Source organism: Nycticebus coucang, chromosome X (assembly GCF_027406575.1).
Source record: "Nycticebus coucang isolate mNycCou1 chromosome X, mNycCou1.pri, whole genome shotgun sequence".
NCBI lineage: Eukaryota > Metazoa > Chordata > Mammalia > Primates > Lorisidae > Nycticebus > Nycticebus coucang.
The window spans coordinates 32,284,296-32,312,165 of NC_069804.1; the positions used below are offsets into that span (position 1 = coordinate 32,284,296).

A 27,870-nucleotide genomic window follows, 5' to 3' on the forward strand; every position below is an offset into this window, starting at 1 on the left:
AATCCTTTCTGGCTTTGTTATCAAGGTGATGTTTGCTTCATGGAACATGTTGGGGAGGGTTCCTTCCTTCCCAATGTTTTGAAATAGGTTCTACAGTGTAGGTACAAGCTCTTCTTTGAAGATTTGATAGAATTCTGGTGTGAAGTTAATCATAAGTTTTTTTGCTGATCTGTGATGCTACTTATGCTACTTAGGGAGACCATTCTACCTTTGTAGAAGCATGCTAACCATTTTAAAATTCAAAGAAAGCTCCGAAGTGATGAATAACATTTTCATCTCTATAACCACAAACAGTAGATTTCCTGTCAGAGAACTACAGCTTGTAAGCCAAATCGAATCCACCACCGATTTTTATAAATAAAGTTCTGTTGAAAAACATTTATTTAAAAACTATCTATGGCTACTTTTGCACTTCAGTAGCAAAGCTGAATGACTTTGACAGAGTTCTTCTGACCTACAAAGCTAAAAATACCTACTATCTGCTTTTTTGCAGAAAAAAGTATTGCCAAACCCCTGATCTAAAATCTTCCTGAAATGATTTATATTATTAACCTATATCATTAGCTGAAATAGTAAATTCTATAAACTAATAATTTACTTTATGAAACAGGGATTTTTATTTGCCTCAAATTTCATCTGCAAAGGTACAAAAGGCATTGTCCAATTGCAGTATGTGTTATGATTTGGTGAATAAATTCCTATTTTCACTACTGTAGTTAGAACAGTGTACTGGAAGCAATAAGTGAAAAGCTTCTATCCTGAATATCTTCATATTCAGTTTCCTCAACTGCAGCACAATGATAATCCTCATTCTTCAGGTATATTTTTGAGATCTAGATAGATAACATACAAATGTAAAGAATTTTATTATATATGATCAGATGGATTTCAATGTTTTGTCTTCTCCATTTTAGGTTTCACTAACTATAGTCATAACCTTATCATTCATTTAGGTATTATACCACCTACAATTTATTGCTTGAGTGTCCCTTAGTATGCCTGATTACTGACTTCATAATTTCTTCCCATTCAGTTTGGCCCACTCATTTACCTCAATCTACTTGCAGCCATGTCCTTGCTCACATTGGATTTTATTGTAATGCTTCAGATTTATTCAGATGGGGAAAATAAATTCCACTCTAGAAGCGTGCTTAAATTGCACACCAGCTAGAAGAGAGGTCAGCAATATCCATTTTGATGACTTCTAACACTGCTGTTAACTTTATTCCCTTTTCGTTTTCATAGAAATTGTATTATTATCTAGTTCAGTAGCTTATAATATTTTTTAAGCACATAACCCTTTCTTCAGGTGAAATCCTAAGAATAAATCCAGCATGTGAAGCCTAAAATAGGGGAGGGGAATAGACTGGTTGAAATTGTAGATGGGAGGCAAAGAGAAGAATGGGGGCATATTGGAGTAATGTCTACATTTTTGAGGGCAGAAGGGGAGTCATTCCAGAAAAGGTAATGAATCCTAGGTTTCTGGGCTGTCTGCTTGGTTGGGTAAAGACATAATTAATATTCATGTCTAGGATTTCATGCTGTAGGCAATGGTGTCCACTTAGTCACTATAGCTATTGAACAACAACAACAATAACAACAAACAGAAGAGAATCTTTCTGGAAAATCAATTCTGAACACAGAAAAAGAATTACAAAGAAGGCTGTGGTGTTCTTTAAGAAAAGATAAAATGAAATGCTGTTTAAATACATTTCCTTAGTTGATTTTGACTTGCAGCAGGGCCCTGTAATATGGCACCTTGTAGTCTTTTCCAGATCTACTTTTTATAATTTTGCTTTGCTATACTGGCTATTTGACCTTGGGTTGACAGTTAAAGAGCTAAGAGAATAAATAAAGCTAACTAATAACACTGTGGGAGAATCAGGCCTATTATCTCAATGTTGTTTCCTGTCCCAATAGCCTCTTTTAGGGGACAAAAAAATAAAAACAAACAAAAAGAGAAAAAAAAAGGAAGGAAGGAAATCAGAAAAAGAAAGGAAAAGAAACTATATACACATAGTTCTTTATAACTGAAATGATTTCCACCTTGAATAGCTCTGAGGTTAGTATTATGCTTCAGCTATTATTTAAGAACAAATTCCACTCACATAGACTTACTGTAAGATTTGGATGTCACGCAGAGGGAAAAAGAAGAAGAGAGAATATTATTGTTGAATTTCATTTGGAAAATACATACAAAAGCATGAACAATATGGTAAAATTGATTCTACAGTATATGGAGCTTCTGTCCACAGACTGAATGACCAAGACTCAGTATGTTTAACATAAAGGCAAAAGACAGGTGTGCACTTTATACAGGTTCAGGGCCATGCTGTGCCCACCTTTTAGCTAGGTGGGTTTTTTTAAAGGATAACCATTCTCTCTGTTTCTTCTCATGGTATGTATATAAAAAGAAAAATAATGTGGTACCTATATCATGGGCTGTTGTAAGATTAAACAGTACACTGCACAAAGAATACTTAGAAAAATGTTTGGTACAGAGCAAGGCATTAATGCATGTTAGCTCTAAGATAAATATTGGGCATGTTCAGGTCAATGTAAAAGCCAGGGGGAGTAACTGAAATGAAAGAGGGCATTATTTTTGAAAACAGCTATGATATGCCTATGTATTACTGGAAAAGAACCAGACTGTGAGACCTCAGAGACCCTCCAACAGAGTTAAACATGAAGTGACAAAGTTGTTTTGCTTGATTTACATCAGACCTTTGTCGTGAAGGCACATTTTCTTCAGTATACTCAATATGAAACATTTATTCACCCAGATAATAGATACACATCCATGCATTCAAATGTTCCTTGGAGTCAGAGATCAAGATGGAAATCCCCAGAATCATAGAGATTTGCGTCCATAAACTTGCTTATTATATTCACATTCAAGGAGGTTGGAAGGGATAGTGTCAGCTTTTTAACCAGAATCTTTTCATTATTTCTCCCTGTTGGGGTTGCAACACATACTGCGAGTGACCTCCAGAGATTCCGTAAGCTTTATGCAGACAACAAATTGAATCTGAAAGCTTTATTAGACAAGTCTGTCTTTCAGCTGGTGGGAGGGCATGTCAACCATACTGGAAAAAATAAAACTTCTTGTAAAACTGGGTTCAGACCTTGAGAAAATCTCATATCAAAGTGCACCATTCAGTTCTGAGTTATGTCCTTATTTTGTAAACATAGAGAACAGGTTCAAAAGAAAAGGACATATTTTACCTCAAAGAAATAAGAATCAACAAGGAAAATAATAGGATTTTTCTTCTAATCGTGGTGGAATTACTAAGTAAAAATGCTTATTACTAAATCATAGGGTTAAAACGTATGCTAATAATCAAGGAAAAAACCTTCTCTCTCAATTCAGTACGAGAGGGAAAACTACCTCTTCTACTTATAATCCATAGTGACCATTATAGAAAAATTTATTTATATCTTTTATCCATAAATTTCTTTGAGAATAAGGAATAATTCTAGGGAGCTAAAGTGACATTGGAGACTGATCAATTTGTCTTATTTTAATATTGTCTTATAGGTTTATATTAACATAGATGTCATTTAGTGCCTGCTTTTTAATGTTGGAGAATAATGATGTATTTTTGAAGATGTGATAATTATTCCGGAAGCAGGAATAGAAGGTATTACAGTTTTGACTTTTTGTTCTATTATAGGTCTACATTGCAATTTAAGAGCTGGTATAGTTAGTGCTGCTAGAAATTTTACCTAAATATTAGGATATCTAGGATTGAGAGTTTGTCTAATCAACTCACCATGGGCTGGTGAGTATGTTAGAAATGAGATTGAACATATTTTAATAAAAATACTGAAGATGAGAGAAGGAGTAACTGTATGAATTTTAACAGGATAGCATGTTTGGAATAAACTATGCTCAATTTAAGAGAATGACAGTACATAAAGACAAGTTCTTACATTGGATTTCATGAAAGAATCAAGAATTAGTAAGAATGAAATGGTGGGTTATACCTGGCTCAGAGATTTGCATCAAATCCACAGAATATCCCCATTTGATCAGCACTAAAAATTTTTTTAAAATAGGATTTACCACTGAGATTATAAAGATAAAACATATCTGTCAGCTGTGTCTTTGCAGGAAAAATGTGAGATATATAAGAGCACTGGAGGAGGGAGGAAAGATGGCTGACTGAAGCCAGCTTTCAACAGAGGCTCTGTCCAGAGGGAGAAATAACAGCCAGAAATAACCCAATAAAGAGGAAGATGGGGAGCTGAGCTGAGAGAGAGGATCAATAGGCTTGTATCACCCCTGCTGCAACAAGCTGGGAGTGATACAAGGAAACAAAACAAAAACAAAAAAATCCATCCCAAAGAGGAGGGAATCCTTCCCTTCCCCCCGCTAGGGAAAGCAGCTTGAGATAAGTAGAGAACAGAGGACTTTTTGCTTCACCAAAGGGGAGAGAACAACTGGGAATCTCTCCTGGACACCCTCCATGGAGAGATACTGCTGCATGTCCAGGCAGTCTCGTGCCTGGGCCAAGAGTTGATCTAATATTCTCCCTACCTTCCTGATCTCCCAATCCACCCCTCCCCCCTCTCCTGGCTGTCTGGAAGACTATCCTCTGCAAAATCCGGAGCATTTGGCAGATTTTTGCTAGGGTATGGCACCTCATGAGCTTTGGGACAGTTATGCTGAAACTATAACTTTAATAGAGGTGGGGGGTCACAAGGGGAGCGAGACTTGCCCGCTGTTGGAAAGAGCATTGCTCAGGTCCCGTGCTACTGCCTGGCAGCTACTCCTGCCTGGCTCCTGAGACCCACAGCCTGCTGATTCCAGCCCAGCCCTTGCAACCTGTGGCCTGTGGCCAGCGACTCCCACCTGACTTCTGTGACCCACAGCCCGGGCCAGGGACTCCTCCCTCCGGCCTCCTGCCCACCTCCTATGGCCAGAGGCTGGGGGTCAGCAGCTCCACTCTCCAGTTCCCCGCCTGGCTCTTGGGACCCTTGTGGCTGGGAGCAACACCCTCCAGCTCCCTGCCAGCTCCTGTGACCTGCACACGGCAGTACCCCAGACTAGTGGCACCACTCCCGACACTGGCAGCACCACCCCTGACAGGGGTGGCAGTTCCACGGTCCCTCCCACTGGGGTCAAATTGAGCTGCCAGTGGACCCCCACTGCCTAGATGCTGAAGACCTTTCGAACTCTCCTACCTGATTGGTGTTTGTGTTGATGGGGACAATTGGTATGGAACTTTTGACCTGGGCCAATCACCCAGGGACCCATCAAGGTTGTACCCTGGTTGTGTGTTGTAGGAATGTGGGATTTTCCCCTTCCAGTTGTCGCCTGTGGAGGGGCAGGGTGTCTTAGTTGCTTATATATCTCCATAGCTGAGATTTCAGCCCAAAGCCACTGATTCACTAGGATTGGACAGAGACTAGCTGAATACTGGTCAGTGTCATCTAGCCCACCACACCAAGCAGTTCCCCAGAGTTCCAGGCAGTAGTTCTGAATGGGACCTTTATAAAGTTTTAAGGGAAAAACTGCAATCACCAGTCCCAGTTCTTTGGTAAAGGGCTGGTTAATTACAACTCCAGGAGCCCTCAATTCAATTTCACCTCACTAGCTTCTCTAGCCAAATGGTGAAAAATAATCATGGGGTGGGATCAGCAGAAAAACTCTGGCATCATGAATAATCAGAGTAAATCAACTCCCCCAAGGAATGACAAAGGAGACACACAGAAGATCCCATTCATAAACAAATGGCTGAGCTGTCAGAACAGAATTGAGAAACAAGAGATGAACCCAGCTACTTATCGTCATTTGATCTTTGATAAGCCCATTAAAAATATAAATTGGGGGAAAGAGTCCCTATTTAACAAATGGTGCTGGGAGAATTGGCTGGCGACTTGTAGAAGACTGAAACTGGACCCACACCTTTCACCATTAACAAAAATTGACTCTCACTGGATAAAAGATTTAAACTTAAGACATGAAACTATAAAGATTCTTGGAGAGAGTGCAGGAGAAACACTTGAAGAAATTGGCCTGGGAGAACACTTTATGAGGAGGACCTCCCAGGCAATTGAAGCAACACCAAAAATACATTACTGGGATCTGATCAAACTGAAAATCTTCTGCACAGCCAAGAACACAGAAAGTAAAGCAAGCAGACAGCCTTCAGAATGGGAGAGGATATTTGCAGGTTACGCTTCTGACAAAGGTTTGATAACCAGAATCCACAGAGAACTCAAATGTGTTAATAAGAAAAGAACAAGTAATCCCCTTTCATTGTGGGCAAGGGAGTTGAACAGAAGCTTCTCTGAAGATGATAGGCACATGGCCTACAGACACATGAAAAAATGCTCATCATCTTTAATCATCAGAGAAATGCAAATCAAAACCACTTTGAGATATCATCTAACTCTCATAAGAGTGGCTCACATAACAAAATCCCATGTTGGCATGGATGTGGAGAAAAGGGAGCACTTCTACACTGCTGGTGGGAGTGCAAGCTAATACATCCCTTTTGGAAAGAAGTATGGAGAATACTCAGGGATCTAAAAGTAGACCTGTCATTTGATCCTGCAATTCCTCTACTAGGTGTATATCCAAAAGATCAAAAATCGCTTTATAACAAAGGTATTTGCACCAGATTGTTCACTGCAGCTCAATTCATAATAGCCAAGTCATGGAAGAAGCCCAAGTGCTCACTGACCCATGAATGGATTAATAAATCATGGTATATGCATACCACAGAATATTGTGCAGCCTTAAAAAAGATGGAGACTTTACCTCTTTTACGTTTACATGGATGGAGCTGGAACATATCCTACTTAGTAAAGTATCTCAAAAATGGAAGAAAAAATATCCAATGTACTCAGTACTATTATGAAACCAATTTACAATCACTCACACTTTCATATGAAGAATAAATTACAACTATGGCCCAAGATGAAGGAGTGAGGAGAAGGGCTGCGAAGGGATGGAGAAGGTCTGATCGAGGGAGGGTGAATGGTGGGATCACACCTATGGTGCATAATGCAAGGGTACATGTCAGATCTATTAGTATAGAGCAGTAGTTCTCAACCTGTGGGTTGCGACTCCTTTGTTCCATTTCTAACAACGCAGCAATTAGGAAGGTTGAGAACCACTAGTATAGAGTATAAATATCTTAACATAATAATTAAGTAAATGAGATGAGGTATATATTAACCAGTGTGATGTAAGCATTCCTAATTCTATATGAAATCAGTACATTGTACCCCATAAATGATCTATGTGTTTATGATTTAATAAAAATAAATACGTAAATAAGTAAATAAAAATAAAAAAAAGAACACTGAAGAGCACTGAAGCCAATCAGACTCAGATGTGGGACTGAGTCCAGATTCTGCAGCTAAGCAAGTGGACAAACATGTGCTCTCTTCATCTCCCTGGTATTATAACTACATGGGAAAGTTGACATATTTGATACAACTCTAAAATAAATATACTTGTTCACTTGGTCAAAAATTACTAGTTTAATACCCACTACTTGTTAGTCATCGAGATAAACTGGACATACATGGTATCAGCATGTAAAAGTAGAAAAACGGTATATAGACTTTGTGACATGACTGAGTTATGATTAGATCAGTCATTATTGAGCCAGGTCTAATTTTGAAGCCTATAACAACAAAAATATATGGAAAACACACTTGGGATTGTAGGAAGGGAGACCACAGAGATGTTCAAACATTGAAGAAACTGCTTTTTTTATTGACAGCCCATAGGGATTCACTTGATTTATGCTGGAAAAGGAAAGTTTAAAGGGAGATTAAATAACAGATTTCAAAGAATAAAGGAAGACTGCCTAAATGTACAGTAGCCTAAATGTACAGTAGCATAAATGTACTTTACCTATTCAAAAAATAATTTAGACCGTCTTTGGAACTTGAGTTAGGCAATTAAAGACTATTGACCATAGCAGCACTGCGGAACTCCGCTGACTCTTCACTTTTTAAGAAGGGAGTAGGCAGTTAACCTTAGTATTGCTTCTCTAAGAAAGAGACTTTAGTGGGGGAAGAATGAATGACCTCTCAAATACCTTTCAGACCAAAATCTTAAGATCTACACGAAGTGCAAAATTGTTAAAATTTCCTTTTGGAAGCTTCTTTCTGAAAAGGTAAAGTTATATTCAATTTTAAAACTATTCAGTGAAGTTTTAGGAAATATTCGAAATACATGTTGAAGTTTTATGTTGTGAGCTATAGTGTTTTTATTCTCACAAACATGTTTAAGCAGTTCTAATTTCTCCTTGAGAATATGACATTCAACACTATGGTATACTCTATAGTGATTTCAAGCAAATGTCCTTTCTTGGAGGGGCTTAAATACTATAAGAAAGTTAAAGTAAGTTTACTGTAATTAATACTTTATTTTTGTTAAAGTGCAGGATATGAGTAATTGGAAAATCTCTAAGGACCAGAATTAATGTTAGCCTCTCTTTCTTCCTCCATTCTTCTCCTTCTACACACACACACACACACAGAGAGAGAGAGAGAAACAGAAAGAGAGAGAGAGAGAGACTTCTAGGAACGCTTCCACAAGCGTTAGAAATGATGGATTAGAACTTCTCTTCCTTTGCCAGTTTAGACCCCAAAGCACAGCCCTAATTGGAGATGTAACCAAGCAATAAAACTGCCAATAGGTAAGAGAGGGAGAAGAAAGGGAACTTCATCATCAAGAAATGGATAATTAACATCAAAATACTCGAGGCTTCACAGTCTATCACTGTCTGGCTTGTTAATAATGATTCCACTGTTGTGCTTTGTGTGGTAACCCTGAAGCATTGTTGAGAAACCTGGCCTAGGACCAGGGACCCCCACTGCCTACCTAGAAAGACCCCCTTCTGATCCAATGTGAGCAAAAATGGGGCCTCCACAGTCCAGGCTTACGTTTGTCAATTCCCTTTATGCAGTGTGACATTTCTCATTATATTTCAAAAACCATACCTCATTGATGAATATAAATATTATTTTTAAAATTCATTAGTTAATTCCAAGAGTTGGGGAGTCTCTGCAGCTGCTTAAGGCTTTGAAATATCTTGGGGAGTGCCTAAAATTAATTTCTTATTCTTTTGTTATAATTTATTAGGGAGCTTCACCTTTTATTTGTAAAGTCTGATTCCTCGTGTGTTAGACTTTGAGGACATTTTGAAGGTTTAGAAGATATAATTATAAAAGCAATGATAGTCTAGCCATGTCCTAGGTCTTTTCCACAGAGAAATCATCTGTTAATGAGGCAGAGAAAGATTTGGCTCTACTGACACTAATTTTCCCTATCTTAAAGGTTCAGCTGAAGCGGAATGAACAGTGGAAGCACAAACAGAACATGAAAGGGTATGGGTGCCAGTTTCCTTGTGTTTCTAAGAAAGATCTGGACCCAAGAGGGAAGTCAGAACGTGAGAATGAATGACAGCCTCTTTCCTTCCTTCACTACAGATAAATGAAGGCTATTTTCACAAAAAATTATGATCATTACAGATAAGTGTAGGCTATTTTCACCATAAATTAATAGTTTTTTAAAATTTAATCCAAACAAATATCTGTAGTTGTATGCCAAGGATGAATATAAACTTCAATTAATCTCTTACCTTTATGAAACCGCCTAGATATTTAAAGTATTACTGAAATGGCATTGGAATGCTCTATTCAACTTTAGAGAGGCAAGTAAAATCCAAATAATAAATGTATAAATAACCTATGTGATTATTTGATAGTTAATTTAAATATAGGCTTCAAAAATTCAAATGAAGATAAATAAAATACCTCTTGAGATATAATATACATCTTAATAACATAAACTTTGAAATCTCTGAATACCAGTGACTTTCCAGCTTTGTGACCTTGGAAAAATTGTTTGACCTTTCTGACCCTCGGTTAACGCATCTGTAAAATGGGAATCACAACATAACTCCTTAAAAAGGTATAACTGTGGCACTAATTCTGAGTCTTGTTATATTAATTTACGTTCGTCCAGAAGCAGAATCTGAGACCAGTATTTAGATGCAGTTTGGAGGTGGTACTACAAAGCCATGATAGAGAAGAAGGGAAATGAAAAAGAATGGGAAGGAGGTCTATACAGGGCATGCTAGTCAGCAGATTATCACTGCGGCAACTGTTCAACCAACCCCCTGGAAACCTTTGGTATGGAATAGGCATAGGAGGTATCCTACCCAAAGGATGAAGAAGGTGGGATATTCATCTACCAGCTATTGTCCATTGATGTTTAAACTATTTCAGGGATGTTTCCTCCTTGGAATAGGCATTTCTAGCCTGCTCTACAAATGGGAGAGCTTCTACAGCAACCAGAGAAAGGACCTAGACAGAGTCACAGGTACTTTTCCTTAAAAGCCTCAAGGTTTAGGGAAAGGATGAGTGCTGAGGGGATATGGTAGGCACTAAGGGCCAAATTGGACCCATTTTCCTTCTTTCTATAAATAAAGTGTTACCGGAACAGTCATACCCCTTTACTTATGTATTATCTATGGTAAGGCTGCTTTTAGTATACAGTTGACCACATGACCCATAAAGCTAATATATTCAGTATCTGACCATTTGCAGAGAGAGTGTGTTGATTCCTTAGCTAGTTGGTGGCCCAAATGAGATTAGAATTTAGGTTTCTTCATCTCCAGCACTGTGCTTTCCTAATTACACTCAAGACTTGCTCTCTCCAAAATTAATTACAGGAAGAGATGGTTTTGCCAGTGTTAAATCAACTAGAAACCTCTATTAACTGGCACTTCTATATGTCTATATACAATGGTCATTCATTTTATAGTTATTACCCTGAGGCACTTGAATCAAATTTTCTGATTTGGAGTCTTCTCATTAAGCATGTTCTATATGCTATTTCTTTCAAAAATGCTACATCAGGTATTGTAGAACATTAATGTTCTCAAGCCAAGCAGCTGTGGATAAGAGAGGATTCACATTGACATTTACAACCAGCTTTGCTGGCTCTTCGCCTCCATCTGCCATGTGAGTCTTCAGACCCATGCCGAGTTCCATCTACCTAAATGATTCTGAGAGTCTCTAGAGAAACTTATGGCTATTCTCCCTACCAGTCTCTGCCAAGAACACTGACCTGCTCTGCTGGGCAAATACTGCCCGGTTTAGTGTGTTGTCCATCTCTCTGAATTTCTAAGCTATAAAATCCTTGATGGGGAGAGTGGATTGAGAGCAGAGGTCATGAAATGATGTGGACTTCCCTTTGGCATCCACCATAGTGGATCTTACAATAATCGCACTATGTGCTGCACTCAATTTTATTCTTCTCCACTCACCATAGGCCTGGAGGGGTAGTTCTAAAAGTGCAATCCCAGGATTAGCAACATCAGTATCATCTTGGAACTTTTAAGAGATGCAAATTTTATACTGGACTTATTCAATCAGAAATCCTGAGGTTGAAGCCTGAGAATCTGTACTTTAATAAGAAATAAGTGGTTCTGATGTGTGGTAAACTTTGAGAATTACTGACATAGGGGATTAGATGTAGACCAACACTTTTCGTCTCCACTTCCCTTTTACCCAACATAGTGGTTTGTGTGTAGAAATAACTACAATCAAGCCTCCTACCGTAGTATGTATGCCCCTTTCCAATGTGACCTGGCAACTCCTCCCTTTAAGAGATGAAGTGATTTCTGTATGCTTTGAATCTAGGCTGACCTTTTGACTTGCTCTGACCAATAGAATATAACGGAATTAATGTTGTATAAATTTCAAAGTCTAGGCATCAAGAGGTCTTGTAGTTTTCATTCTCCCCTCTTGGAACACTCCCAGCGAATACCACACTGTGAAGCCTAGTCTAGCCTACTAGAGGATGAGAAGGCTGAGAAGTCTTGTGAAGAACCAAGGTTTTCCAACCAGCAGTCAGTTGTCAGATACCGGAGACTCAGTTTTAAACTACCTAGTTTCCACACAGTTGCCAGATAACTGAATCCACATGAGTAAGACCAAGTGAGACCATCAGAATAACCCTTCAGCTGATCACAGTACAACTTCGGACATACAGAATTATAAGCAAGCAAATAACTCTTGTCTTAAGCTATTCAGTTTTGAGGTGCTTTTTTAAAAATAATAAATAACTGATTCACGCCAAGTGTCTAAGCAACAACCACAAAAGTTTTATTTCAGCACGTTCATTTGTCCTGCAAATTGAAACCATTTATATAGCTGAAGCAGGACCATCCCATCATATTATATAATTTAAGTAAGCAGCTAGAAGGGAGCTCCGTTCAGTGTTTTAAAAGAAAAAGCAGCTTTGGGTCTCAGTTTTCATATATACAAAAGAAGGATATTCAATCAGATGATAATTTCAATGGTTATTCCAAGTTCAGAGTTTCATTTTTCTAGGAAATTTAAATCAAGTAAACTGATTTCTTCTATTCCTTAAGTAGAAAAGACACAGAAACATATATCACTTTTATTCCCCATAGGTTCAAGACTGAGTTAAATTACATTAACTACTGGCTAGCTGCCTCTGTATCTGGAATTTCCATTAGGTTCTTGGACAGAGAGATAGTGCAAGCAGAGCAACAAAACAAAACACAGATTTTGGAGCCTGACACACTTGGATTGGAATCCTGGCTCTCTTTCTTTTCAGCTGTGTGGCCTTAATCTAGCTATTTCCCCTCTAAACCTTGGGTTTCTAATCTTTAAGGAAAATTGTGAATAACCACATGTAGTACGCATTTTGAGGATAAAGGTGTATGTAAAATAATCTACACATGCAAAAGTAGGACTGCAATGAAAAAAACCTGTTATAATGAATTATAAATGCTATTGTATTATAATATAGTATATGAAATAATCCTACATCAGAAGCGTATTACAAATTGGATTTTCTTCTATAGTATATTTATTTCAAATTTTACTTCCTATAAGTCAGGAATAGAGACAATTCTTAATTCTGATCTGTGAACCAGCATGTTAAAGGAAACAAATTCTTGAATAAAACAGCTTGGGATCTGAGTTCCTATTGATTTCTTTTCATTCAACGTTTGTGTATTTAGCATCTTGACTTTATGCTCAGGTCTGAGGCAGTTTAATAAAGGGGATGAAAAGCCCCTTCCCTTGAGAAAATTACCCTCCCTCAGCTCTTCCCCAGCACTGGCCCTGACTCCTCTCACTGTACCAAATAGCTAAGGGCTGAGGGCATTCCCAGACTCTCCCTCCTGGCAGCACTGTGGAGGACATGGGGTGAAGACAAGGAGTGGGAGAAGGTATATGAGGCCCTCACATTTGGGAGAAGGTAGTAGGGCAGTAATTACGAAAGACAAATATCTCTCATTGCTTCCACAACTTTTCACCTCACCCTCTGCGCGTGCCCCACTGTTCTCCTTAATCTTCCTCCATCTTGCTTCTACTTTACCATCTTTGCTTTGGCTCTTCTCTCTGCCTGGAATACTTTCCCCAGACATACACCTCAGCTTACATCAGTTTTCTGTTGTTCTCTTAATAGAAGAGAGTTCCTGACTATGGACAATGATGACCTCATCCCTGCTCCCTGCCTTCTTGTTCTATACAAAGGTGTTTCTCAAACTTCACTGTACAACAATCACCTGGGGACTCCATTACAATGCAGATCGTGATTCAGTGGGTCTGAGTTGGGCCCTGAGATTCGAACAAACACCCATTTGACATCAATCTGTAGACAACACTCTATAGCACTTATAATTATTGAGATAGCATATATTTTATTGTCTTATAAGGTTATCACTTTTCTTTTCCAGTTAGAATATAAGTTTCATGAAGAGGGAATTTATTTTGTTCTATGCTATATCCTTAGCACCTACCCTGTTTTCCCGAAAATAAGACAGTGTCTTATTTTAAGGTGTGCTCCCAAAGATGCGCTAGGTCTTATTTTGAGGGGACGTCTTATCTTTCCTGTAAGTAGGTCTTATTTTTGGAGGATGTCTTATTTTCAGGGAAACAGGGTAGTATGATGCCCTACATATAGAAGTTACTCAAAAAATATTAAGAGAATAAATTATATATGTTGCTGGACATAAAAACTGGAATTCTGAATGCACTTTTCTTTATAAATATTGTTACATTTAGTACGTTACATGTTAAAATTTCTGTGCCCTGGCTTTGAAACCTGACTACCATATGCAAAGTGGCTTATGTGGGAGCACAAACCCATAAGTTCAGAGTTCAATAAACTTATAAAGAAATCATTGGAACACAGTCTCTTCATAGAGTTTCAGAGTCTGAGGCTGAACATACCAGCTAGAGACAGCTAGAGAACAAACACTAGTAAATGATAATGCAGGGACAAACTACACATATGTGCTGAGGGAACCAAAAATTACAGCTCATAAAAAGAAATAAACTTGACATAATTAGTTGAATATAACCCTGATATAGCAATTTCACTGTCCCAGATTGACAAAAAAACCATAATGTTTGCACATCTTTTTCAAGTCTCCAATGTCATTAAATCTAACTGATGACTGCTCCGAAACCCCAGGAGGGACATGAAATGCACTGTCCCCAGATTGTATAGCTTCTTTTAACCCAAGCATTATTTATACCTTCCATGGAATGATGACTGTACTACTCTGGCCGTGATCCTTCTAGTTCAGTATATTTCTACTCGATATAAAACAAAAATCAATTTTACCTGAAGAACCAGTCACTATGCTTTAATGTCTCAATCATTTGATATTTGAAAAGTAGATAAATCAAACACTCCCCTCCCCCCCCAAAACAAACAAACAAACAAAAAAACCGGCCGGGCATTGTAGCTCACGCCTGTAATCCTAGCACTCTGGGACGCTGGGGCAGGCAGATTGCTTGAGCCTAGGAGGTCGAGACCAACCAGAGAAAGAGTGAGACCCCATCTCTAAAAAACAGGGGCGGCACCTGTGGCTCAAGGAGTAGGGTGCCAACCCCACATACCGGAAGTGGTGGGTTCAAACCCAGCCCTGGCCAAAAAACTGCAAAAAAAAAAAAAAATAGCTGAGTGTTAGGCAAGTGACTGTAGTCCCGGCTTTTCAGGAGGCTGAAACAAGAGGATCACTTGAACCCAAGAGTTCAAGGTTACTGTGAGCTATAATAATGCCATGGCACTCTACCCAGGGAAATAAAATGAGACTGCCTCAAAAAAAAAGTTTTTAATTCTGCCTAATTATAGAATGGTACAGCAAGGAAGCTTTCTGGTTTCTTCCCCCTGAGAGTCAAAGCCAGCTTTACACTGTCATGAGAATTTATACATATCTTCTATCAACAACTGAATAGGAAGTGAAATAAAATAGACCAAAAATATGCAGTGAAAAGAAAAGTTACCACTATAACTGAATAAAGAAACATTTTTCTCCCAGTCAGCTTGTGCTAGACATAGTCCATTTTCTTTTTCTTGAACTAAAACTGGAAGAGCTCTTAAAAATTGTTTGCAAATTGGACAGAGGTGCTAGGAAGACTGTGTGTGTTTTTGTGGTTCCTGAGAGTTTTGTAGGCACAGCTGAAAACTATTGTCTGAATGAATGACATCAGACTCATTCAGATGGATACTCATCATGTATCCAATGTTGGTGGATACTCTGGCGCTTCAACCTGATTCCCCTCTTCAGGGACAATACGTGTGTCCCTGAATGCTGGGAATATTGTTAATGGGGTTCCTTACTAGGAATTGCCTTCAACTCCAGAAAACTCTTCCAAGTTGTCCCTTGGCTCTCCAGGGACAGTCCATGGGCAATGACAGCTCTGCAGAGCCAGCCCAGTCCTAGGGCTCCTATGTGACTAGCTAAGATCTCTGTTGCAGCCAGATCACATTTCAGACTCCCCCACTATCTCCCTTGTGCTCTTCTCTTCCTTGTAGGTGAGTCTCCAGAAAATATTCCTCAATATACTTTTATCATGCGACACTTTTGATCAGAGTCAATTTCCAAGAAACCTACTCTAAGACTATTTGCATAGTCAATAACACAAAGGTTTATCACTGTCTTCAAAATGGGAACAAATTCTCTCTTTCACCCTGAGATCATTTCACAGCTGTTCTTTTGAACAAACAGGTAAAGCCGAAGGGAATGGGATCCAGCATACTTACAGGCTCTGATAGTGGTCAGTCCAGGAGCTAGGGCAGGCTGCTTTTCCCTCAGCTCTTGAAGTAAACGGTTTACTGCCTTCCACTCAGAGTTCAGATCTTCTAACTTCCTCTTTAATAGAAAAGCATATGCATTACTTATTTGATTAACACTTTGATGATAACTTAATTCATGAAGTTATTAATCCATTTAGTGAATATGCTATTGGATTTCTATTATATTTTACTTTTAAATTAATTTTTTTCTGGGTAGGATTCCTTTCAAAGGAATTATAATTATTTTAGCTAACTACCCTACAAATATTTATTGATTGTTTGCTGCATGTAGACTTTTCCTCCAGGCACAATTTCATTTAAAGGAAGTAGCGTACAAACAGTAAAAACAAAACAAAAAAAAAGTCCCCTCAGAAATTGGCTTGGTATTTTTAAATAGTATCAAGTGTGAGTGCATACTAGAATTATCCAGATAATGTTTAAAAATCCTATGCCTTGGCTCTTCCCATAAATTATAATAGAACCTCTTGAGCAGTGGTCCCCAACCTTTGTGGCACCAGGGATTAGTTTCATGGAAGACTATTTTTCCATGGATAAGCGGGGGTGGGGGGGTAACAGGGAGAGGAGGTAGAGCTCAGGTGGTGATGTGAGAGATGGAGAGTGTTTGTAAACACAGATGGAGCTTCACTTGCTTGGCCTCTCCTCACCTGCTGTGTGGCCCAGTTCCTAATACTAATAGGCCACTGACTAGAAGCTTTTTGGGGCCATGGACCAGTTTCACGGAAGACAATTTGTCCATGGATGGGGTGGGGTGATGGGATAGGAGGCGAAGTTCAGGTGGTAATGCTGTGTGCTCTGTTTCTTAGCAGGTCACACACTGGTGCTTGTCTGAGGCCTAAGGGTTGGGAACCACAGTCTTAGAGGGGAGGGATGTGGTACATGGGGATATGCCATTCAGAGCCTCCCTCAAGAAAAACTCTTGCTTCAGATGGTGCAAATGATGTTAGTAGACATTCTTCAGGGACTGCCTGAACTGCAGAGAGCTGCCTTGTGCAAGGGCATGCCTTTTTTTTTTTTTTTTAGACAGAGTCTATGTCACCCTCCATAAAGTGCCATGGTGTCACGGCTCACAGCAACCTCAAACTCTTTCAGGCTTAAGCAATTCTCTTGCCTTAGCCTCCCAAGTAGCTGGGACTACAGGTGCCCGCCACAATACCTGGCTATTTTTGGTTGCAGTTGTCATTGTTGTTTAGCTGGCCCGGGCTGGGTTCAAACTCACCACCCTTGGTGTATGTGGCTGGCACTGTAACCACTGTGCTATGGGCGCCAAGCCAGCATGCCCTTTTCTTGGCAGTCCTTATTCAATGACTGATCAAGGTGAAGGTTCAAAAGTCTGGCCCATTTGGCTGAAAACAGGACAAATTTGAAGGGCTTTTTCAGCTGCAGAAGTCCTTGTGGCATGAGCCAAGTTGCCAGTGGTATGCTGGTAAATGTTTAATGACTTATGACTGGCTCTCTGGGGGTGAAAAAAAGCCACTCTGATTTTAGCATTTGCCATTAACTATGGTGTAAATACTCTCACCATAGTCGATTTTAAATTACCAAGATACTATCAAGTGGCTTACAAAATGCCTGAAAATTTAACAATACTCTCTCTTGAGCTAGCATAGCTGGCTCCAACACACCGCTGGGCAGCCAGCCATATAATTAGTTAGGTATAGGTAGTAGAATGTGAGCAGTAGTGATGTTCGTCAGTGCTGGCTGGAAGCTTTCAAAAATTGGGTGAGGTTTCTATTCTATTTCACTTTCCGCTGAGTGGAAGCAGAGGACTCTGAGGTCTGATGTAGCATCCTTCATAAGTGATTGGGGGGAGGATGGGGAGGCAGAGAGAGTTAAGTCCTAACACCCTAGAGCAGTGGTTCTCAACCTGTGGGTCGTGATCCCTTTGTAACAATGAAAATACATCCTGCATATCAGTTATTTATATTACTATTCATAACGGTAGCAAAATTACAGTTATGAAGTAGCAACCAAAATAATTTTATGGTTGGGGGTCAGCACAACATGAGGAACTGTATTAAAGGGTCACAGCATTAGGAGGCATTAGGAAAGCTGAGAACCACTGCCCTAGAGTGATGTTTCTCATGCTTTAGATCAACAGAACCACCTGGAGGCCTTGTTAAATAGTGATGCTGTGTGCAAACCCCATAGTTTTGGATTTAGTAGGTCTTGGGTAAGGCCCAAGAAATTGCATTTTTAATCCTTTTCCAGGTGATGCTGATATGAATTGTCCATGAGCAAATTATAAGGCATCCATTATACCTGATGAGTTACCTAGGCATCTGTGATGAACTAGATATGTACCACACTTGAAAAAATAACAAAATAGGCCCTCAGACAATTTTCAGTAGGACTTAATTCTCTAAAGAAATTATAGTAGAGAAAATCTGCCAAGGGCAGAGCCACAGGATTGATAGAACCTAGGTTTCTATGATAACACATTCAGGATAGCTGCTTGGCTAGAAACACACACACTGGGCTGTTATATGAGCAAGAAAAACACTCCAGTTGGGTGATAAGCCAGCCACTGAAACTTTTAGTTAAAACTAGTAACACTTTATTAATACAGTAGCACTACTCTTAAGAGCTTTACCAGTGCCCATGAGGGTTAATAACTTTTATACAGTTATAAATTCCCATGCATATGCTGTGAGGAATACAAATAATTTCATTGACATTGGATTTGACTAAATGAATACATTAATAGAAATTGCACTTCTATTCTGAAGAATCAAAGTTGGAAGAGCCAGAATCTACAAGCCCTTTAAAGAGGTATTGAATAAACAAGAATAGTAATGAATGCAAACTAACTAGAATGTTTTATATACGTGGTGTGTGGTGTGGCTTAATACTAATCATTAATCTAATGCTAATCATTTCAGTACAAACATGCATTTGTTTATTCATTCAAGAAAAAAAATCTTTAGCTACTACTCTGTGCCAGTTAGTAAGCTTACAAAAATAAAGATAATAACCTCTATGTATTCACAGCCTTGTGGAGAAAACAGCCGTGTAGATAAGTTACAACAGAGTTTTTAGGGAATAATAATTATTTCAATAAGATACATCAGGGAAACAGCTTAACTCAGCCTGGAGAGTACATTAGATCACTCATACCTGAATTGGTCTTAAAGATGACTAAGAATTTTTCGGAAAGGTGCTGTTTGAGTGCCAGATGAAGAAAGGGTAATACAGACAGACAAAAAAAGTATGTGCAAAGGCACAGAAACAAGAGACATCAAGTCCTTTCAGGAAAAAAAAGACTTGTTATCTAGACTATGGTGTTTATATGGAATGATACAAAACTTTTAGACTAGATCCAATGGCAATTTATTAAGGCCTTGTAAAAATGTGAGATTGTTAGACTGTCTTCTAAAAGCAGAGAGTGGAGGGAAGTGTTTAGAGCAGAGGAGTGATAGGATTCACAGTGTGGGGGCTTTATCAGAAGGGAGCAAAGAGATGAGTTGGGAGAATAATGTGGTTAATTGGAGTGAAAAGTGGTCAGGACCAGCTGAAGGCTTTGGCCATGTAGACAAATATAGAAGTGTGTGTGTATGTGTGTGTGTGTGTGTGTGTGAGCGTGTGTGTGTGTCCGTATGTGTGTGTTTGTATTTTCTCATCTCTGGTAGTTGAGATTTTGAGCTGGTAAATGCTGAAGAGAAACTTCCTATCAAGGTGTTTTTTCAAGTCCGCCCTATCGGAGTAAGTCTTTCCAGTTACAGCATGTGCCACTTGGAGGGCAGGTACTGGGTCTTCTACTCCTTGTATGGTGTTCTCTTCATACCCAATGATTCCTAATGATGGGGGTTCAAGAAATATTTCTGAATTGAATCAAATTAAGTAAAAATGGCTACTTAATGAAGGAAAAGAGAAAGCGGTAATTAAGTCTTTCTCCTCCCAACTGGACTACAACTGTGAATTATATACCATTGTTAACTTTTAGATGACCTGAAAGAGCCTGTGTAGATTTTCCATGTGCGTAATCATTTTATTAGGCTTTTATAATTCCTGAACTAGACTGTATTTCAAAAATCAATTTCCTAGCAAGAGTAACAAATTCAGGTCCCTTTAGGGATGAGGTGATAAAGAAAGGAACAGCAAGACATGTCTAAAGCACAGAGCTACAACTTCAGTTACAATTGGTGCTTATCAGCAGAAACATGGGCGTAAGTTCAAAAACAAAAACAAACAAAAAAACATACTGATCATATTCACACATTAGTATATGCCAAAGAAGTTTCACCCAGGTTTAGAAGGACACAGGGACCTAGAAGAAAATTTTCTGCTGTATTGTGAGGAATTAAGTCCAACATGGATGTGTATGTTAAGGAAATGGATAACTGAGAACTATGGATCTATGCTAGTGGAACAATGTGAATGCTTCCTTAAAACACGGTCATGAATTTTTAAAAAGCTAAGAGACAAAACATTTATAACACAGTGTAGTTTTTATAAATTTCAAACATCCTTATAAATATTACATATTTTACAAGGATAAAGAAGGAAAGGAAATGGGAGTAGGCTATTATTGTCCCATTTCAGGAATTTTGCAAGCACTGATAAAAATAAATTATGTCTTGCATGTACTTGCTACTATACCAGAACTAACCAATGAGCACACTTGTGCACAGAGGGAAGTAAAACAGTGGAAGTCAAGCAGGGGAAAAAGGGAGGGGCAAAAACCTACCTAAGGGGCACAATGAACATTATTTAGGTGACTAGCACATTTATAGCTCTGACTCAAGCATTATAAAAGTGATCCATGTAACCAAAAATATTTGTACTCCTTTAATACTTTGAAATAAAAATTTATAATATTATACTAAACATATAAAAAAAGAAAAGAAGGGTGGCGCCTGTGGCTCAGTGAGTAGGGTGCCAGCCCCATATACCGATGGTGGTGGGTTCAAACCCAGCCCAGCCAAACTGCAACAAAAAAAATAGCCAGGCGTTGTGGCGGGCGCCTGTAGTCCCAGCTGCTGGGGAGGCTGAGGCAAGAGAATCGCCTAAACCCAGGAGTTGGAGGTTACTATGAGCTGTGATGTCATGGCACTCTACCAAGGGTGATAAAGTGAGACTCTGTCTCTAAAAAAAAAAAAAAAGAAAGAAAAGAAAAGAAAAAGTGATTTCTGAATAGAGCTTTCTCTTTAAATTTAAAATGAATAATTTTTTTTTTTTTTTTTTTGCAGTTTTTGGCCAGGGCTGGGTTTGAACCCACCACCTCCGGCATATGGGGCCAGCACCCTACTCCTTTGAGCCACAGGCACCGCCCTAAAATGAATAAATTTTTAAGGTGATGGATATCCCAATCATCCTGATTTTATCATTATACATGTATGAAAATATCACACCTACCATATAATCTGTGCAACTTATATGTATCTATAACAAACAAAATAAAATTTTAATAAAAAGAACTAATGGCTTTCTAGCATAGATAAAATTGTGGGTGCTTTCCTGCCTCAAATTATCACGTATTTTAAAAATCGTACTGAATGATTTTTTTTTTTACCATTAAGTAATAAGGCATTTGAGAAATAAATATTATTTGAGGTATGAGGTATGATAAGGAAAAATCATGTTTAATATGATCATAACATTAAAATCATTTATTTGTAAAAACAAAAATAAGATGTAATACAGTTTTAAACTCTATTTGAGTTTGAGATTTCCAAAATTTAAAAATAGTATTTCTTTCTAATGTATCAATGTGAGGTAGGCAATTAATATCTGCTATAGAAATAAAGGGATCCACTTATGGCTGTATATACACAGACATGCATGTGAACTTTGTAACTGAAATGTGTGGCTCTATCTCATCTCTCTAAGTGTTATTAATACAACTGAGAACCAGAAGTGAAACTCAAATCTCTAAAATCCTTGCCTAGTTCCAGCATGAGTTACTATGTAAATTGAGACTTTTCACCCAAATATTTCCTCAGAAAAGTCAGCTCATTTTAGAGCCTTCATAATGTCTCCTGTGTCTCGTTTGTTTTATTCTCAACAATAATTTTGCGCATAAGCTTGAAATAACCTCAAAAGATGTGAGTTGGGGATGCTTAAGGAAAGGTTTTAACAGAATTCGCTTAGTCAAAACAGAGGGAGGCAAAGAAAGTCAGTAAACCATCAGCACTTATTCCTCCTGTATTACAATCATCAGTGGTGAAGGTCATTGGAAATAAGTCTTTTAAGGTCATTGAAAAACACAAATAATAAAAAAAGCAAAAAAAAAAAGTTACTCTTTGGGGGAATCAAAAATTCATAACTAAGAAAAATAACAGATCAATTTCCCTCTTACATGTTTTGTGAATGGATATTAAAGTTTGGGATAAAAATTTCAAGGACAGCATTGAGAAAGTGAAAAATGGCCTTGCTGGTAGCTAGTCTGTGATGGTCCCAGCTGAATGTAAAAAACACTTGCCGAAAATAGACAGGGACAAGTCAACCCCATGGCCATTCTTGGAACAAGACAGAAATGCAGCTACTCAGCCATCACACAAATGACTAATACTATGTATGAGGCATTACTACTCCTTTAATGGCATCTCTAAATCTGCTTTAATCCGCTCTCCTTCTAGATAAAAATGAAGATACTGATCACCACATTGACTGTTTCTGACAGTATCTAATCCAGAAATGGCTTCCACTTTGCTAATTCCTCCTTCAAATCACTCAGACAACTAAACTCTGTAAGAGCTCTTTATTGAGATGTCCACGATCTGCACAAAGTGTTTTCTCCCCTGCTGCAATAAGCTAAATATTCTTAATTTTTTGATTATATGTACATTTCTAGTGATCTCTGGCCAGAGGGCTTTAATAGTATCATGTGGGGATCCCAACAAATGTCATATTGCAAGTAGGAAGAAAGACTACGCATTCTGGGAGTCTAAAATATACATATGAAGATCCTGAATGAAATTTCTGCATAAAATATAGGCATGGCAGTATTTCTAAATTAGTATATTATTTTTTAAAATATATAATTTGCGAATATGAAAGTGCTACTCAATTAAGAAATTAAATATAATCAGACATTTGGCAATTCCCATACCTGTCTCTAAATGTTTATGTTTACGGGTTGCTCAGAAATCTATAAATTTTAACTTCTCATTGGAAAAGTGGGGCTCGCCTCATGTTTAAGCACTGTGACATTGTTATTAGCATTTATTCAACCTCTTATAGTCTAAAACATTTTTCTTAGTTGCAAAGTAAATTTGTATTTTTTAAAAGATAAAATGCTGCTACTCATGTATTAATAAATCATAAAATACCTCCAATATTGTCATTTTCTTTCTTTTTCTATTGCTTTTGGCATGGAAATTATGTTCACTGTGTATGCCAGACAAAAATAGACTTGCTCATTTGAGGGGACAACTTATATCTGTTAATTCTGTTGATCTCTGATGTTACAAAGAGTCACAGCAGGTAAATGAGATCAGATGCACAATATTTGCCAAAATCCAAATATTATTATAATTGTAATACCATTTAATTGGGCAATATTTTTTATCAACAAGACACTAATCAACTCCAGATACTATCATAATCATAATATTTAATTGGGCAACATTTTGACCAAGGAGACACCACTCGACCTATTATACCATAAATAAATCTTTAGACACACATCTGTTGTGAGCAATATATTAAAGATTGTTAGGCAAAAAATAAACCCTAAGGAAGTTCTTGGAATTGTCAAGATGTTGATGTTGGCAGTAGAACGAACTCATTGGGAGAAAAAATAAAAACAGCTTAATCTAGTTAATTAGCAACAAAACAGCTGGGAAAATGAAATATCCCTGGTTGTGACTGACTATAATTGAAAATGACTAATGATGCTGTCATTTTGCAGCTTATATCTGAGGAAATGACGCCTGGAAGAATATAATTGACCTCTTGACCATTTGTCTACAGCAATTATTTTATGTTAAAAATTAGGATGGATATATAGACGGCTCTTCATACCTTACTTTGTCTGTTACGTTTAAAAATCATTCAAGAGCGGTAAGTAAAATATATTGTTAGGTTCATGTATGGAAGATTTCTTTTGGTAATATAAAAAGTTAGTAAGGCAAGCCAGCTGGCTTCATCTTACCACTTCAGAAAGTAATGAAGACATTTAAAATTTCACTAGTGTTCTCAGTTCTAATATATGGAAGGAGATACCAGCATTTAAATGCTTAAACACATTTAAAAATAACAGAAAGAGTAGTTGTTTTTCAAATAAGGATAAAACCAAATATGAATGGAAAAAATGGCACCTATATGCTTAAGTTCAAAAGAGTTAAAAAAGAAAAATTTAAAAAAATGATGTAACAAATGGTTTATTTCTTTTGTAGTTATGGATATTGTTACAGATGGCAGTTGTTTTGTTGCTATTTAACTGCTAAATGGGGTGTTATTGAGCATCTAGTTATTACTCTGTGGAAAATGGAACATATTAAAATCCATTCTATCTATGGTATTATCATAAAATACTATTATCAAAGGCATACTTTAGCACAATTTTAAACAATTTAACTTACATAATCAATCTTCAGTTAAAACGAAGAAACAACATATGAATGAAATAAAAGTGTGGTGGGGGAGAGAGAGAGAGAATTAAAATGCAAAACAAAGAAACTTAGCTCTTTAATCATATTATTCTAAGATTGTTCCAGTAATTTTACATCAGAGATCTAGTACTACATATATGTCATTAGTGGGATTGTCTCATAAATATATATTTGAATTTCATGGGAAAGACTTGCAGAAAAAAAGAATGAAGTTGGATATTTGGAGATGAAAAAAACAATGAACCAAAAATATACCATATTTAAAAATTAAAGAAATTCTAGATAATTTGATGAAGTGAAGAAAAGGAAAGGAAAGAAACTGAACAGGGATGAGCCAGCTTCCGATCAGAACTCAGCTTAGGAGGTGAGAGTAGGAGCTGGACAGACAGGCTGTCCAAGGCAGAATGCGGAGGTGCTAATAGACAATTTCCAGGAGAGAGATAGACGCATTCTCCAATGTATCTTTAATAAGAATGTCTGCCAGCAGTGGACATATTAATTATCCCTTTAAATGTTGGAGCTTAGACACACATATCATGAGAGATCGTCATTCTCTTTTAAAAGAACATCACCTTCATCTTCATAATTGTTTTGTTTCTACATGGATCTCCTCCATCCATCCAAACAAACAAACAAACAAACAAATACAAACTTCTCTCATGAAAATGTACTGTAGGCTACTCAGACCCATTCCCTTCTATTAAGAGGTGAGAAACCTCAGAGTTAAGGAAAAGAGACTTTAGAAATTGCACAATTTTAAAAATTTGATATATGGACTCAAACGTGAAAAAGATTTTGTTCATATATCATGAGAGCAATGGATCACCCTTTACAAAAATCATCCATAATCTTTAAAAAGAAGTCTTTGATCCATGCAGAGATTTAAACAACCCTCTCAGCTTTCCACCTTGTATGCTGGGTGTTATATTCCAAACTGCGATGCTGTCTCTATAGCACATATAATATAAATATAGTTTATATTCAGGCGTTTCCAAGGTACTGGTCCATATCAAAAGTGGGGGCATGAATCAAAATTTTGCTATTTTTTCACACCCAAAACTTCCAAATCAACCTTGCCTTTCATCGCTATCAACTTGATAAGTTGATTTTTCTCCAAACCCAAGGAAGAAATGATAGGACAGGAATGGGTTTTCACTTAAGGCAGTGGTTCTCAACCTTCCTAAAGCCACGACCCTTTAATACAGTTCCTCATGTTGTGGTGACCCCCAACCATAAAATTATTTTCGTTGCTACTTCATAACTGTAATTTTGCTACTGTTAGGAATCGTAATGGAAATATCTGATAAGCAGGGGACCCCCAAAGGGGTTGTGACCCACAGGTTGAGAACCGCTGACTTAAGATCTGCTTCTCCCAGGTGAGCTGAATTCAGAGGAAACAGAGAAGCAGGGAAGGAGAAAAGAAGGAAAGGAAGAACAATGCAAATAAAAAAAAAAAAAAAAAAAAAAAAAGAACAATGCTGACTGCTACAAGGTGGCTTTAAGGGATGTGAAAGAGAAGGGAAGTTATAGACCCTTTTTCTTTCGGAAACGTCATTTTTCTTTCCTCTCAGCAAGGCAACAGCAGAAAGTAGATAATGCTCATGCTCAAGTCTGATCTCAGTGACCCAGGAGATGAGTGTGTGGGTGGAGGTGTGATAAGTTATCATCAACCGCTTGGATTGTTTTACATATAATGAAAGCAAATTTTTTCCCCTGACTTTCAATTAAGATTTTTCCTTCCCTCTGTTTACAAAAGCACAAAAGTGAAAGCCAAAACAAATGTACATTTGTTATCAGTAACAATTAGTGCCAAACGATGGTTCATAGTCATACATTATATGGAGCAGTCTTGGAGGATCAACTAACAGTAGATAGAATGGACTTATGTGATGGTCCATTTGTCCAAAACCATTTCACGGCTTGTTACAATGAAAATCATTCTGTTCACCATTCTGGGGACTGGCTTCTTCAGAAATCAAAAGAAACCCCATAACCTGTTGCTTTCAGGACTTCCTCTAGCTCTCCAGTCTAAATACTGAACACATTGTTAGTTTATGAAAAATGACCATGCCAGGCTCAGCACTGAATGCAAATTACTTTGCTGGATTTTAGGAGCACGGGTGATGTATTCCTGAATGAATATATGTTGATCTCTACAGAGAAACCTGTGCCTTTTAGCATCTGGTGTTTGGATGCACACACTAAACTGTAAATTTGCCTAAGGAAAAGTGCCTTGCAAACTGTAAGGAAAACAAACAATCTTCTAGAAATGATGTTTGGGCCAAACACAAGAGAAACTAAGCAGTGATCTTAGAGACAGAGTCTAAGTTATAGAAATGTTGTTTGCAAGGACAAATCGGCATTGTATAATGAGGTTATTGACCTGAATTTTTTTGGAGAAGTTTTAAACATGAGGGCAAGGCTCACTATATCTCAGCCTGTGACGTTAGCTGAGAAAACCAAGACTGATCAATAAACAGCCACCACTACAGGCCATCAGGAACCTTCATCATAATGGGTGCCACCATGATTTTGGTCAGGTACAGAGAATAAGGTAACTTATTCCTAACTTCTATTTATCACCAGACTCTCATTTGCAAATGGAAGCCTTGGATCAGCTATTTTGTGAAAACTGACCTGGCTTTCCATCTCCCTCTCATGTGAATAAATGTGAACTAGACTTCAAAATGTACATGGAAAAGGAAAAGAAGTAGAAAGCTTTCTCCATGCTAGCTTTTTACCAAAGAGAGAAGCAATTACACAACATTTCACTAAAAATTCTTGACCCAATAAAGTACTGAAGCCCGAATGCTGATTTTCTTCTTTCATAAGAAAGAGCAACAGAGAAAAGAAAGGTCACGGACCATATTGTGATTCTTTACAGCTGTTAGAGACAGACAGTATGATGCAGTAGCTTGATTTGAATTAAGCCAAAAAATATGAAAAGCATCAAGGCTGGCAAGCAAAGCAATAAAGCCCCAAAGAATTTAATCTACCTTGAAGGTGGGACTACTTTTGGTATTGATGGCAGCACACCAGGACAGAAATGAGTCCTTTAATGCAATGACTCGTTAATAGCTTTAAGATCACAATATATAAATAGGATACGTTGATCAAAAAGACAGCTTTGCCTCTGCTATTACACTATGGGCAATATTTCCTTGTAAGTTATTTCATTGATTATAAATAGACCAC

General features: G+C 37.8%; 1 protein-coding gene across 6 annotated transcripts in view; it reads right to left on the minus strand.

The window, feature by feature from the left end:
* The window catches only part of DMD (dystrophin), a 2,416,375-nt gene that overhangs the window by 779,704 nt on the left and 1,608,801 nt on the right, over positions 1–27,870 (minus strand). For all 6 annotated transcript variants that reach the window (XM_053581215.1, XM_053581214.1, XM_053581218.1 and 3 more), the window contains one exon: positions 16,070–16,178. In XM_053581215.1, coding sequence (XP_053437190.1) covers positions 16,070–16,178 — 109 coding nt within the window. The remainder of the gene's footprint in view (positions 1–16,069; positions 16,179–27,870) is intronic.